Source organism: Mustela erminea, chromosome 11, assembly GCF_009829155.1.
Source record: "Mustela erminea isolate mMusErm1 chromosome 11, mMusErm1.Pri, whole genome shotgun sequence".
NCBI lineage: Eukaryota > Metazoa > Chordata > Mammalia > Carnivora > Mustelidae > Mustela > Mustela erminea.
In genome coordinates, this window is record NC_045624.1 from 87,031,207 (window position 1) to 87,047,125 (window position 15,919).

Genomic DNA, 15,919 nt, shown 5'->3' on the forward strand with positions numbered 1-15,919 from the left:
TCTCCTGTCTCTGGGTTCCATGAGGACCCAGCCCCAGGCTCCTTCTGAATCCTCACCCCTGTCTCCCTCTACTGTATCTCCTAGATGTGCCTAGACAGCCCCAGCGTGTTGGCCTCCTGACTTTAAATATTCTGTAGCATCATTTTCCTCCTGAAATCACTTGTTGAGACCTGTTAGACATCACTGGGGTCTGGCTGGACAAGAGGGACCAAAATGGCAAGCCCAGATAAGGTGTGCCTGTTGCCACTGTCCAGTAGAGACAAACACTTGCACAGTGGCAAGTGGACAGAAGGAAGATCTAGAGTCAAAAGCCAGCTGACGTGCTTGCAATGTCCCATTGAGTAGCTAATCAGCACGTGTGTGCATGGTCTGCTCAGTGTGGCCTGCTCAGGTCCTGGAAGCAGAGAAGGCAGCTTCAGTTTCCTGATGGCTTGGATGAAACATGCCCAAGGAATTCCTTTATTAGATGCCTGTAGTGCTGAAAAGTTTGCTCACCTCAGTTGAGGTGAACAGCTCATGTTCTCAGATCACTGACGGCCATTGTAGCCTTGGAGAGGCAGAAATACCTTTTATTTTGATGCAGGGAGGAGGCAGTTGTCAGCCAGATTTTTATCGTTAAACACATATAAATTCACATTCTCTAGCATTTTCTTTTTGCCATTCCTTCCTTCCTTTCAGTCTCCCTTGGATGAGCTCCATTATATTTTCTGCAACACTTCACAGAGTGGTGTCTGGAGTCAGATGCCCCGGGTTCAATTCTTGGCCCTTCAGCTTACCATCCGGATGGCTGTGGGGGATACAATTCACCATTAGGATCTCAGTCTACTGATCCTCACTGACGGAAATGAAAATAGTGCCTACCAGATTGATGTATTGAGATTAATTGAGGTAATCCTCCTAAAGACTCTGGTATCAGACACAGAGTAAGTACTCCAGAAATATTGTTCAATCAACCAATGTTTGCTGTGTGTTTTACTAGTAAGAGTGATATTTAGGTTTGCTCTCCATGGGGCTGCATGCTTTGCCCTCTAGGCAGACAACATCCAGAGCCTGGGAGACTCCCTGCAGGTACAAATAGCACCAGCAAGCTTACAGGAGATATGACCTGCAGGGGTCGCCCCTTGTTCATCCACTCATTCCCTTTGATGTTCTTTGAGTACCTACTATGTGTTAAGCACAGTTCTAGAAGATGGAAATAAAGTAATGAGCCAAGTAGACAAAATCCCATATCTCCTAGAGTTTGTTTTCTGATAGGGAGAGATGGGCAATAAATCAATGTAAAAGGCAAGAAAATATCAGAGTTGTAAGAGCCATGCAGAGAATTTAAACCAGGTGATAAGCTAGACCGTGGCCCCCCAGCTTGTTCATCCAGGGAGGGTCTCCATGGTTGGGGCATTTAAGACTGATCCACCAGCCAGTGAGAAAGACTTTCACGCAGTGGGAAGAGCGAGTGCAAAGATCCAAAGACGGGAAGAAGAGCAGTTTGGTTGGATGATAGTGAGGGGGAGCATGGTGTGCATTGAAGCTGGAAGGTAGGCAGGGGTCAGATCCCACAGGCTTCCTAAGCCAGGGAAAGGAGTTTGGATTTCATTCCAACTGTGATGGGAGCTATTGGATGGCTGTGAACAGGGAGTGATATAATCGGACTTAAATTTCTAAATGTTCCGGGGCACCTGGGTGGCTCAGTGGGTTAAGCCTCTGCCTTTGGCTCAGGTCATGATCTCAGGGTCCTGGGATGGAGCCCCACATTGGGCTCTCTGCTCGGCAGGGAGCCTGCTTCCTCCCCTCTCTGCCTGTTGCTCTACCTACTTGTAATCTCTCTCTCTCTCTCTTTGTTAAACAAATAAATTAAATCTTTAAAAAAAAAATTCTAAATGTTCCTCCTGCCTCTCCTGCCCCCTCTTCCCTATCACTGGGCACAGCGAGCCCTGCATGCTGAGGTATTGCTATCTTTGGAATAAGCCATCCTATACAGCTGCCTGCCAGAAAGGAGTGCTCAGAAGACAAAGGCCACCGCATTCGAATCTGAAAAGCCCACAGTTCTTTCACCCTTTGTGATTTTTTAGAGGTGACAAGATAAAAGCAAGGATTACGCTAGAAGTTGACCACCTGCCCCGGGAATCGAAAACCAAGAAAGATGGTATCAGGGCTGTGATGAACATAAAATTGGGTCCCACCTTCCAGCACCCTATTTTTCAGGAGTCCACTGTGTTCTCCTAGTCATCGCCATACTCCAGAAAGAATTGAAGAGTTATCCTGGCTAAGCGGTGATATACCACAGACTAGATGTCAAGAACACCGAGCTCTTATAGATTGTGAGTCTGCCTCTTAGTGTCCCTTCTAGGAGATATGTCTCATAGGATATCAATTTATCTCTGGGGACAGATGAAAATTGTACCCAGTGTGGTTTCTGCATTCTGAAGTTAATGCAGTGTGTTTCAAACAGTGACAGTACGATAAGCATCTTTCCTAATGTTTCATGGTGACGGAGATTTCTGTTCCATTTGGAGGCTATCGATGTATATACAACATGGGACAGGAAATCAGAAACCCTAGGTTCTGACCTCAGCTCTGCCACCAATGTTTAAACTTTGGGGAAGCATTTTGAACCTTAGTCTGCTCATCTCTGAAGGAAGGAACTGGAACTGACTCCATCTTGGATCATTCTTAGCTCTCATATTTGATTGTCCATATACCGTCATCCCAATTTTCTGAGAGCCCATGTTTGCAAGGCAGGGGCATCTGGTCTACCCTACAGGGGAAGGGATGCCACAGGGATTAAGCTTACACCTTGGACATCTTTAGCACCATTCCATTATCAGTTGAACGAACCATCTCTACAGTTAGGAAGAGCACAGCTTTTCAGTGAGTCTTCCTCGCAAAACCATTTACTCTGATAATAATGTAGTTACTAGATTTTACTGAATGTTCACCTTCTATCATTCAAGCATCATAATAACCCCATGAAATAAGCAGTATCCCCAATTTAATGCAGGAAACTGGACCTTGGAGAAGTTAGCTAATGTGCCTAAGAATTTAGCTGGAGCATACCAGACCCAGACTCAGGCTGACTCCAAAGCCCATGCAGGAACTGAGCTGCCACACTCCAGCATCATTACTTACTTATTTTACCATACTCCACGGTAATGTATCAAGACATGTGACAGATATTACTAGATGCACAATAAGTCATTCTTCAAAGAATACATGTTTAATGCTCTGCGAACTTGGCTTCAGCAGCTCCCCATGCTGCTTTGGAGAAGCGGTATAACCTCCTGGTCTTATGTGGATAGGGGAGACAATGTCTAGTTGGACGCAAGTTCCCAGGTGCTTCTGATAGCTCTCCCCACACATGTCCACCACCCCTGCCTCACATACACATCTCCATTTAACAAAAGTCATTCTATCATTTCATTTAAATAAAGGCTGATCTTCTTAGAATCTCAATTAAATGACAAGGCTTTGTGTGAATTGACCATAAATACACCCAGACTTCCAACTGTATTGTTTATTGAATAATTCTCCTCAGCACCTTACAGACGGGTTTTGACGGAGGTTGTCTTACATATTTATGTTTTTCAGAATCTGACTTCTAGAGCGTAGTACACATCTTGCATCCAAATTTTATTGATGGATATTAGATGTTTTAGAACATCACAATGGCAAAGAACAAGGACAGAAACGTTCTGTAACTGCTGTGTCTGATATGTGCCTTAGACACATGTGGCTTTCAAGCCCTTTAATGTGTTTGAAAAGACTGAGGAACTAGATTTTGAATTGAATTTCATTTTAATTAAATTTAAATAGTGACGTGTGTCCAGTGGCTACCGTACTAGAAGGTTGCAAGTATAAAGAAACAACCTTTCTTCTTTCTTGACCAAAATAATGTAGAACTGAGAACTGAGACCCCTCCCATTTTTTTGTAAGTTGCTTTCCATTAACTACAAAACAAAAATAGCAACAACAACCATAAGAGCCAAGAAGAAATTCTAGTATGCTTCCATGCGCCACTGGGGAATGAATTCTTAATGGGGAGAATTCTGACCCAGGTCAATGAAAGCAGGTAGGCAGGAAGAGACGTTCCCAAGGGGAGGTTCTCGGCAAATTCCTAGTTGTGAGACACGGAGCAGACAGAGCCTGTCAAGGAGAGAGTAATTCCCCCTCAGAGGAAAATCTAAATGTGTTTTTAGCCACCTGTCACCCCAGAGGGAGGACAGGATGGCGATGTTAAATTGGCAAGATTGTAAAACACGGAAGTTAACTACCGTACAAGGCCAGCTGAGGTGTTTAAAGTACATTTTAACCGGTAGAACTTCATTTCCCGAAATCCAGACGGTGGCTGTTGCTGGTGGAGGGCAGAATGCGGACCTCTAGCTCTTTCTTTCCACAAAACTCGCATTTTTCAATAAAAATACCGTTCCACCAAGGCAGGATCAGGCTGGATTTTCATCTAAAGCAAATACTAAGAAAACCACAAAAGACCAGGATTCAGAATGAGAGCGATCAGCTGACGAGGTTAACAGGACATGCAGCTCCACTGCAAAACCATGAACTAAAAACCACCCATTCTGTACAAAAGGGAGCTACCACAGGAGCAAAGAGGGCAAGAAATATAAACTGGAGGGGAAGTTCATTAACGGGCCCAGAGAAGAGAGCGAGAGATGGATTCTGAGCCAGGACAGTGTTTCTCGAACTGAATTTCAGGGTTGTATTCTTGCGAGGAAGGGGGGGGGGACACTGGGTTTAGTAGGGATGTTTAAGTTTTATGCTTTCCTTTCACCAAATATAAAGGCATAACTTGTCTTTCTTCAGTGACAGTTCTTAACTGAGAATCATTTTCAAAGGATGAGATTTTGGCTTTCTTACCAAAGGGTTTCTCAAATGTTGGCTAAGGGAGTATATCATAGGTCTTGGATGATTATTTTCCTTTAAAGGGGTCCAGAGTTTATTCAGATTTGAGGATCAGTGATTTAAAGGAAGACCATACACACTATCTGATTTTATTCTTATTGGGGGAATGGAAGCAGCTTCCTAACTTTGTCCTTTGCTTATGAAGAGCTTAAACCTCTCTAAACTCAGCAGGGCAGGCTGAGCACAGTGCTTGTATTTTACTCCCTAAGGGATATCATTGCTTAGAAGATTACGTTCTTCTCTTGCAATTGGGGAGCAACACAGCACCGTCATCTTGATCGTGAGTTGGGAGTCCATCACTAACCCTGACTCTCCAGCAGGCTGAGATGCTCATAGCCTTATGTGTAAAACAAAGCAGCAGACTGGGTCATTAATTACCAAGGTCATGTCCAGCCTAGATTTCTGATTCCAACCATAAATTACAGTCCCATGTTGTAACTCTCCTCTGAAAGGCCTCTCAGCTAAAAATCATTTTCCCTAGGGCTCTGTGCCATATCTGTTCTTTTCATTGCTACTTTCCACCACTGAGCACCGAAGGCCCAGGAGGTGATGCATTTGATGGAAAATCCGTCTGCACCCAGCGTCCCACCTGTTACCTGCTACCACCTAGGAAGTAGGAAATTAAACGATCGAAGCCAGCCTCTCAGGGCTCAGTGAAAATCTCCCAGATATAAAAGAAATACTTAGAGGGAGTATTTGGGATTTTTTTTTAAAGTTTCCAAGGAACCAGACAGCTGTTCGCTAAGTGTGAGTATATCAAGTGGAAACATAAAAGCTATGTCCGCTTTTGTGTTTTGAATGTTATAGAAGAAGTTATGTAATGAGTAGCATCTCAGGCTGTTAGTTCATCTCCCACTATTAAGAGTGACTGTTGGATTTGGGGAGCCCTCTCAACAGCCAGCTGTGCCCAGTAGTACCAGTGATGGTACAGGCCTGTCTGGGTCTGAGGAGTGTGTGCTTAGAAACACCAAGCCAGGGCTGACTTTTGGTAGGGGTAATGCTATTCCTTTTCTCTGAGAAGTCCTCCCCGGCTCTGGAAGGATGCAGACAAAGGCTGTCCCATTGCTTCTGCCTTGCTTGAAACATGATACCTATGGCCTGGGGGATAATTCTCAGGGGTCAGAGGGATCCAGAAGAAGTTGGCCTTGAGACCGGACTCTGAGTCTCTGCTTTATAGCTAAAGCAGAGAACATCAGAATACTCTAAAAATGACTCTGGCATCAGTCCTTCATTTGGTGATAGAACCCATTCTTTTAGCCTTTTTCCTCCTCGGGCTACCTATTGAAACTTACCAGCTGACACCTGGGTATATCTGTATTGCCTTAGGGAGGATGGGACCCTTCAACCCAAAGTAGAGCTCAGAAGCTACAGCCATCGGATCATACTAGAGCTCACCCTTCAGGACAATGGTGCCCTGGCCAGCTTCTCGGCGTCAGGGGCTCCAGTCCTCCAGATGTGGTCCTGTGGCCTCATGAGCTCCTTGAGCCTCCCAGAAACATGACTTTGCTGGTCCCATCAACCAGAAAGACGTGCCTGCCTCTCTCTCTTCTGTTAAAGCAATGACCTTCCACACAGTACAGAATGAAAGCCTTCCAGTACAAGAGAATGACTTATTTGAAACAATTCCCTTGGAGATCATCTTGTGTTTTCCACCCTAGTTATAATTTGGCTAATTGCTTAATAATTCTGTTTAAATGTCTCCGTTTCTGCAAACATCAATTCATTAGGTCTACTTTTCCTGGTTGGAAATCTCTTCGCTTCTCTAAATATCCTCGGCCCCTTTCCATTTGCACTTTTGCCTGAGCAACATTCTGATGACATAAAGAGCGTCCCTTTGCAGAGGTGTTGAGCAGATCAAGGTGTCTCTCTGTGTTCCAGAGCCCAAGCCCTATAACCCGTGGCCTTTAAACAGTACCTGTGTTTGGGAAAGATCTCAGACCGTGTCTTTATTTTTTTTTTTTTAATTAACATATAATGTATTATCTGTCCCAGGGGTACAGGTCTGTGAATCATCAGGCTTAGGCATTTCACAGCGCTCACCATAGCACATACCCTCCCCAGTGTCCATTACCCAGCCACCCTATCCCTACCCACCTTCCCCAGCAACACTCAGTTTGTTTCCTGAGATTAAGAGTCTCTTATGGTTTGTCTCCGTCCCTGGTCCCATCTTGTTTCATTTTTTTCCTTCCCTTCTCCCCATGAGCACCCGCCCTTCCTCTCAAATTCCTCATATCAGTATATAATTCTCTTTCTCTGATTGACTTATTTCGCTCAGCATAATACCCTCTAGTTCCATCCACATCATCGCAAATAGCAAGATTTCAGGGTTTTGATGGCTGCATAGTATTCCAGTGTGTGTGAGTGTGTGTGTGTGTGCGTGTGTAAATATATATATATATACCCCACATCTTCTTTATCTATTCATCTGTTGATGGACATCTAGGCTCTTTCCATGGTTTGGCTACTGTGGACATTGCTGCTATAAACATAGGGGTGCACGTGCCCCTTCGGATCACTACATTTGTGTCTTTAAGGTAAATACCCAGGAGTGCAAGAGGGCAATAGTGCAATAGTGGGTAATAGGGCAACTCTATTTTCAACTTTTTGAGGACCCTCCATACTGTTTTGCAGAATGGCTGCACCAGCATACATTCCCACCAACAGTGTAGGAGGGTTCCCCTTTCTCCACATCCTCGCCAACATCTGCTGTTTCCTGACTGGGTTAATTGTAGCCATTCTGACTGGTGTGAGGTGGTATCTCACTGTGGTTTTGATTTAGATTTCCCTGATGCCTAGTGATGTTGAGCACTCTTTCATGTGTCTGTTGGCCATTTGGATGTCTTCTTTGCAGAGATGTCTGTCCATGTCTTAATCTATAAAGAACTTATCAAACTCAACACCTAAAGAACAAATAATCCAATCAAGAAATCAGACTGTGTCTTTAAAAAGCCAGCTTCCCTGCCCAATGAAGCTGCCGTCACCAATCACCGGTAGCCCTAGCCCCCTCCTGCAGCAGGAGACATGCCATCCCAGGGTGGGAGGCTGCCCGAGGCAGGAAAACCCAGCCCAGCCTTGAGGAACCTGCAGCCCAGCTGGCAGCTGGAGAATTCAACTCTGGAGTACCTCTGCACATAAGAATATTTTCCAGGTTAAAACTCCACTTAAAGCAAGAGCCTTCTCAGAGCACACGCATCCATGGTGGGGCACCACAGATACACACACACACACACACACACACACACACACCCTGTGTGTAGCTGGAAGCTGAACACCCTGGTGATGTCTGTGCTTCAGGGTGGGGGTGGGGATAGCCTGTGACTCACCCTTTCCAGCAGAGGTTGTTTAGGCAAAACAGATACAGACACGTTCCTTATCATTCGTTCCCTCTGTCCTCTGCGAGCTGGAGACCTCCAATGTTGGTTTTCCTTTTTCATTTGAAAAATTTAGCACCCGCCCATCCAACCATACCAACCCCATCACTTTGGCTAGATGCTCCCATTCCAGAGGGAGCTAACACAACCCCCCACACCTTGGAGAAAGTGGGAAAACTTAGAGTGACAGAGGAGGAACCTGAAGCTTCCCCCTGGGAAACTTTCTTGGGCTTGTGATGAATAAGAAGTGACAGAGGTAGCAAGCAAAAGAAGGAAGCAGGAAGCGCGCCCGCGTCCCCTTCTTTCCCTCGGGACCACAGTGTCCTGCCAAGTGAACTCAGAACTGACAGAACAGTTCTGGGAAAGAACAGAGGAGTGAAATCTGTCCTCCCTGACCTGGTAAACCACTTGGTTCTCACTAGCCTCCTGTCCTCGCCTTTAAGCAATTCTGTGTGTGAAGCCAGTTGGAAAACACACGGCGCGGTCAGTCCAAAGGGTAATCCCTAATGACACGTCCACAGCCTTCAACTGTCCGACATGAACCGGGCCTCGGGGTTCTACCTGATCTGTGGGTACGCGATTGATTTTTATTTATCTTTCTTTAAAAGCTACTCTGAATTTCTTTGGAATTTGCAATCATGCCCTCAAAGAATGATCGCAACACAGGAAACGGCTGCCCAGCCTGTGCGTTTCTAACTTTGTCTGTTTCTCCTGAATGCTTGATTTGTTTCTATTGTTTTTTCCTTATTGAGCATCGATTCGCTGTGAGTCCTTGGCTCTCCATTAACGTTTGATTGTCTAGTCTGGGTGGTACTGCCTGAGGAAGCCAAAGGTAAAAGCTAAAGATAACAATGATATCTAACACTTAGATAATGCTCAGTGGTGACTAGGATCAGGTATTTCGTGGGTGTTCAGTCATGCCGTCCTCACCACGATCTTAGGAGGTAAGTGCTCCTGTAGGACCCATTTCACAGATGAGGAAACTGAGGACGGGAAGGATAAGATGCTCGCGGGGGTCACACAGCTAGCACGGGGTGGAAACAAGATAGGAAACCAGGATATGGCTCCCAGAACTCTGCCTTTCATCACGGTGAACCCCCGTGCCTATCCTTTGCACACTAAGACTGGGAGAGCCCGGAATGACCTTGTTATTTTTAACCATGCGCGAAGTACAAGCTCTTCATTTATTTTACCTTTAACCCTTCTGTTTTTCCCTCCCAAACTCTCAGACGACGGAAATGCTTAAAGCAAACTAAGGTAGTGTGAGACCACACCATGTAAGTGTAAGCATGGCTCCTTGTGGGTGCGGCTGTTGTGTTGTGAGCTTCTGCCTACCGCCCCCGCATGTTCTCCCCGCTGCTCTCCGCCGGCTTCCCGCTTTCGCCGCTTGGCGCTTGGGCCGCATGAACCATCACTTTTAAGCCATAGATCTTCTGTCTTGCTCCTGATTTTATATTTGTGCCTCTCTCTCCCGCCACCCCTGGCGCCTGGGCAGGAGCCAGAGCAAATGCCGCCGTCAGCCCGGCACCTGCCCGGGGGAGGAGCCGGGGACTCCTGGGAAATGCGTGAGGTCATTGTTCTCGGACAATGAGCCCTCGGATTGTCAGCTTTTAGGATGCGGGGCATGTGCGCACATTCTGGCGTGACGCCTGACTTCACAGGGTGGAAACATCTGTGGGCTTCTCCATGCTGGTCGTGGTCGCCGATCGCACGCCTTCGCTGTGCACTGTCCTTCTGGGGCTGCCAGCCTAAGCAGATTATTGTTCTGTGAGTCTTTGCAGAGGTGAACGTTATGTGAAAATTAATACTATCCTGCCGTGGCGGCGCTGAAATGAGCCATGGAGAGAAGTACCTCGTTTCTTTATTATTTCCTCTGTACCTATGTATATGATGGACACACATACCTGATGTTAAACCTGTGATCATGGAGAATAATGGGTTGGAGGCCAAATGATGGGCTCTATGATGCTTCATTCACACAATGGTGTTTTGGTGTTCCCTGAATCCACATAAACTATATTTCCACTTCGAGTGAATTTAGTATGTGGTAAACTAGACTTACAGAATAAGTGGCAGAGGAGAAATTTGTGCCTGACAAAGAGTATCTGGAACGTTTGAAATATGGCGCCGTCTTACTGTACAGACTTCCCCACCTGCCGACGACCTTGGGGCTGGATCTGCTTGTCCTTGGGGCTGGATCTGCTTGTCCTCAGTCCCACTGAAGTTTCAAGAGTGTGTTCAGTAGGCATCAGGAAGGAGGAAACTTTTCCAAATTAGTTGTCAGAGATGACAAGAACTTAAAGTTGAAGGGGCTGTCATGAGATGCGTCCCCTCCGTGTTGAGACCCCCACCCCGCCATTTAGACATGCACAGAATTCTGGAGCTGACGGGTCCTCAGGGATGTTGGGTCCTTTACTCCAAACCCCTTAATTCATAGACGATGACTGGGAGGGACAGTAACTTGCCCAGGATGGTGGGGCAGAGGCTGGATTAAATCTCAGTCCTCCTCTTTCCATCGAAGCCTCTCCCCAGTGCATCATCCCAGCTCATTTCTCACTGTAGTTCTCAACTACAGAAGGGCAGATATGAACCCCCTGCACGGCCATTCACTTTTTTTCTTAAAAGTGAATGGAACCAAAGAAACCTACATCCCAAGAAAAGACTCCGGTCCCAGTCCTAGCTGTGCCATAAATATCTGGGGGAGCCTGGGAAAGTTACAGTGCCTCTCTGCACCTCAGGCTCCTCACCCATAAAACGAGTGTGAGAACTGCTGGTTTCAGTAAGTATATAAATGCTAACTTTGCTCACGAGCCTCCGGCTGCTTTTGTGCGGGTCCTTCCCGCAGTATTCATTTCCCACTATAGAGTTATGAAAAAAGCTCTAATCGGGCTGTTCTAACCCCAGCAAGAGCCCCGTAAGTCTCTGTTACCAAGTGAACAAGGACAGAAGCAGGAGGGAGATGGTGTGGGTGAGAAGCAAGCAGCCTGCCCTCCTCACACCGTCCCGTGAAACCAAGGGAGACGCAGCAAACCCCAAACTTGGTCATCTCCGATTTCTGCAGTTTGGGGCTATCTAGCTGATGTCTCCTCTTCTCCACCGCAAGACACCAAGCCCTGTATGTAAACAACGTTATGTTGTCTCTTTCCAGTGTGTTGTTTACGGAGGTGACAGGACCAGGGAAGTCTCTGAGGCAATCCAAGAGTAACTGGAAAGCCAACAGAGGCCCACAGATGCCACCCAAGCTGTGAGATACACTCCTTCTTCACAGGCCCAAGCTGTGAAATACACTCCTTCTTCACATAAAACTACAGAAGGGCAGATATGAACCAAATACACAATGTCATTTTTAACAGGACTTGTTTTTTCCATAGGAAATCCATGGCATTTTTAACGAGGGATCTTTTTTATAAAACAACGAACCATCCCTTGATTTAACAATTTGGCCCATTTTGGCTTCTGTATATCAAGTTTAGCTTAATGTGCATCTTTTCTCAAAGTAGCCCATCAGGTCTGCACATGTCTTCCTTGGAGCTGCCCCTGATTTAAAGTTTAGTGGGAAGAGCAGGTCAGGGTATGGTAGGGAGGGGGCGTGAATCACAGAGACGGACAGGTGCCTGCTCACTTCTTAGGTTCTAATACTGCTGGACAGAACGTAGCCCGGCAAAAAAAGCCATGACCTCAGAGAGTATCCCTGGGGTAGAATTTCAGCACCAGGATTTTGGTGGAGTGGGGAGGTAGGAGGCCAAATCTGCCTGGAAAGTTTGTGTTAAAGGATTCTTAAAGTTGCCTTTGCATGGTACCTCATACTGGATTGAAAAATGTCTCTCCACCACATCCTTTGGAGGGAGCAGCTGTTGAAAATGATGCGAAGGGCCCACGGGCCTCTTCCTGGCAATCATCATTGCCCTAGAATTCCCAGCCCTTGTCCAGGGACAACCGTTAGCACAGCATGAAGAGGAAAACAGCCTCCTTGGGCAGCCATGCAAGACCAGTTCTCCCACTGAGGATACTGGACAGACCAGCAGAGGTGGTGAGCTCCTCGCGCTACTTTTGTCTTTGCCGGAGTATAATACATGGGGCCCTGGGAGAGGCCCTTTCCCCGGCTTCTTCTGGGTCCTTCCTGGCCCTTCCTAAGAGAATTATTGTCCTGCTGAGACCTCTAGTGGCCATTTGGGTAACTGCAGGCGTCTGAACTAGGGGGAGAGGAACCATGCACACACAGAGGGCTGCCCCTGCGTGTCCTCGGGAAGTGTTCGGAGGCCTCAGCCTGGAACACTTTCCATGTGGGGAATAAAGGGAGCCTCTGTGGCCTGAGGCCTCTGCAACATCAGCCTGGAGGCCTGTCAGGTGAACGTGTCCAGTGGGCTCCCAACCACAGGATAAGAACTCAGCTTTCTTTCGTGTCTCAGCGATTCCAGCTTAGTTGTGGGATCTGCTGGATGTCCGGGATTTTGCCGATCCTTCAAGGCTTGCCCTAGAACAGACCTGATCCTCCACTTTTCCCTGAGACCAAGCTGAGCTCCTGAGAGTCTGAAAAGCCAGCCACCAGCAGCCTGACAAACACACAGCCCGCGTTTGCTCCCCCAGGGCCTTGGGTAGCCCAGCCTGGCTTGGGGGCCGGGCAGCCCTGCTTGGCCTCCCCAGACACTCACCTCCCAGAGGGACAGAAAACAAGCCCGCCACCACCCCTGCCTCCCACACTCTGGTCCTCAGGGCTCCCTGAGAGCAGTTAAGTAGGTTACCCCTGATGGACACAAAACTAAATTGTGGTAATTGTACTAACCCAGTGGCATTCTCAAGGCGTGGTCCCCAGACCAGCAGCATCAGGATCATTTGGGAACTGAGAAGAAAAGCAGACTCTCAGGCCCGGCCCTGCCCCAGCCATACAGAATCAGAGCCTCTCTGAATGGGGCCCAACCACCTCTGGGTGTTCCTGAGGCCGCCTGTGGTTCAAGAACCACTTCAAGCACCAATTCACAAACGTCTACAGATGAAAGATAATAAACTTCCAGCTTATTTAAAATGTGGATTCTGACCCCTGCCCCACAGGGATTTAGTAGCTCTGAAGTGGGGTTGCAGAAATCTGATTTTGAAACCATCGTTCCATGTAACCCTGTTGTGGGTGACCCACGGACCACCATTTTGGATTTCTGCTCTGGAACGAGCAGGACAAGCACAGGTTAGCCTCCTCTTTTGAATTAAAGGTAAGGGTTGTTCTCACATCTCGCTGGTCATGAAAGAGATCCCTGCAAGTATCTCAGAGTACTCCAGTCTTCATATTGCCGCAAGTTGGGTGTTGCTGCAGCCGTGAGGAGAATCTCGGCGGGATCTCTCTCATAATCTGAACAAAGTGATGTTAATGCCTGAGAGACCAGGAAGGAGAGGAAGCCTGTGGCTTCTTGGGAGTCTGGGTCTCTGGGGTGGCGTCCCAGGCTTGTCCAAGCGAAACCGTGGGTCGTCTCTAAGCTGCCAGCCTTCGAAATAGTGAGTTGCCTTTCTTCTCCCTTCTTGAACAGTGAGAGAGTTAATGGTGCTTTCCCAAGAGGACCCAAGAGGCTAGTTCGTTCTACCATTGTCAGTTTTCAAAACTTGTCAAGTTTTCAAAACTTGAGCCTGTGAGTACCTTTGGCTCACATAGAATTAATTTCTGTGAGGATTCTCGTGAATCAAATGTCCCAGCTCTCCTCAGCACAGGGCCCCGCTGGGAACTCCAGAAAGGATTTGCCCTTCTTCTCTGTCCCCTGTCACACGCCCATTTCAACCCCCAACCCAGTTCCATCCAGGGCACCCACACCCTCCCTAGGGCACTCATTCTTCGGGAAGGACCGAGAAGACTAACGTGCCGAGGCACACTTTCCAGGGCGTGCTGAGCCGGCAGGAGGCTGGGAGCTGACGTTCCTGGTGGCTGGTTCTCGTGGTCATTGTCTGACAACATGCACAGATGTTGTCTGCTTGGGGACAGCAGCTTGATCGGGTCAGGCTTCTCTTCTTTCCAGTATGTCAGTGGAGCAGGCAAAGCGCTGGCTCCCTTCCTTTCCACCTTCCTACATCTTCTTCCCCTTATCCACCCTCCCACGCCCTCTTTCCCACGTTTTCTGTTTCTGTGATTTTCTGCAGCATTTCCCCTCCTTTTTCTCCATTCTTGCTGGGCCCCCCTCCATCCTGGAGAGCCGGCACCCACCCCAGCCAGGCCTTCAAAGGCCTCCCCAGCAGTGTGCACCCTGCCCGGCAGGGACTGACTGCCCCCCTCACCTACTGTAAAGCACACCTGAAAGACAGACGTCTCATCTGCCCTTCCGCAGACAGAGGGGGGGAGACGGAGGCAAGAAAGAGCAAGAAAGCTGCAAAGGAACACCCAAAAAGAAACCATGACCAGTGTTCAAATTTTAAACTTACTCCATGTCCAGAAGGAGGGCAGCCCACCCTCCCAGCAGCGGGGTCAGGACAAAGCACCGTCCTTAAAACTCTGTGTGGGCAGGGGAGAAATGAGGGCACTGCCGAACGTGGGGCAGTACTGAGAGACATGAAGGCTTTATCTAAGGAACAAATCCACTCTTCACAGAGATGTTTCTGGGTCCAAGAGGTCTCCTCTTGGGAGCCGGAAAATGGGCAGGGCTGGCCTTGCTGACAGGGGCATTGATTCTTTTTTTCTTTTTTTTAAGATTTTATTTATTTATTTGACAGACAGAGATCACAAGCAGGCAGAGAGGTAGGCGGGGGGGTGGGGGAAGCAGGCTCCCCGCTGAGCAGAGAGCCTGATGCGGGGCTCGATCCCAGGACCCTGAGATCATGACCTGAACCAAAGGCAGAGGCTTTAACCCACTGAGCCACCCAGGCGCCCCAGGGGGCATTGATTCTGTTCTGGCTCACTCGATCTTTGCTCTCACAACCAGGGTCAGCTCCGAGGATGCAGGACCAACCAGCATAGTCCTGTAGGGTCCTAAGCTTAGAAGGACCCCACACTTGGGGTTGAATGCTGTGCAGCCCCGGGCTTAAAACTGTGTTTTGTAAGTGAAGTCTGATGGGGTAGTGGAAGCTTGGAGCATGCAAAGGGGTAGGGAGGCTCGGAGACTGCTTCTGGGACCCTGCTTCCTGCTGCCACACCTAGCAGATGTTCCCAACTAGAGGATGAGGGGCATTTCTCTGCCCGTTTTCCTGTCCCCTGGAACCTGAGCCTGCCCAGCCTTTTCTTCTAGGGCCTGCCCAGTGACCGCTGCCACCTTCTATCCCAGGAAGGGCACAGGCATGGGTGGGGAAGATCCTGGCTGTATGCACCTGTCCTGCAGGATCCTGGGGACGGGCTACAACAGTGCTGCCTCTTTCCAGTGGACATCAGGCAGGAGGCCACAACTCAGTAAGGGACACTCCCAATCCAGTTACCAAGTACAGAGATTGCAATCCCCTGGGGGATAACCTGTCACCATGTTTGGGGAGACCACGGCGGGGGGAGGGACCTGCTTCAAGCCAGACAACAATACATCCCTCTGTCAGCAGATGGGAGGGCTGACGTCATCAGGCCCAAGTGGGCACACAGAGCAGGGGCTCCCAGCCAGTTCCCTCCAGCCCACCCTATAGTTAGGGGAACCCTCTCTTCCTTCCCAATCTTCCCGAACCAGTGTTGGTATTTTCCAGCCAGT

At 48.2% G+C, this 15,919-nt stretch overlaps 1 protein-coding gene across 3 annotated transcripts in view; it reads left to right on the forward strand.

The window, feature by feature from the left end:
- Window positions 1-15,919, forward strand: part of LHFPL3 (LHFPL tetraspan subfamily member 3) — a 567,497-nt gene that overhangs the window by 494,485 nt on the left and 57,093 nt on the right. The window contains exon 3 of one of the 3 annotated variants that reach the window (XM_032305396.1): window positions 9,512-9,539. The exons of 1 other annotated variant lie outside the window; for it this stretch is intronic. In XM_032305396.1, coding sequence (XP_032161287.1) covers window positions 9,512-9,528 — 17 coding nt within the window. In that variant the 3' untranslated portion in view covers window positions 9,529-9,539. Of the gene's footprint in view, window positions 1-9,511; window positions 9,560-15,919 lie in introns of all 3 variants that reach the window. One more of the 3 variants, XM_032305395.1, reaches the window with a different exon arrangement.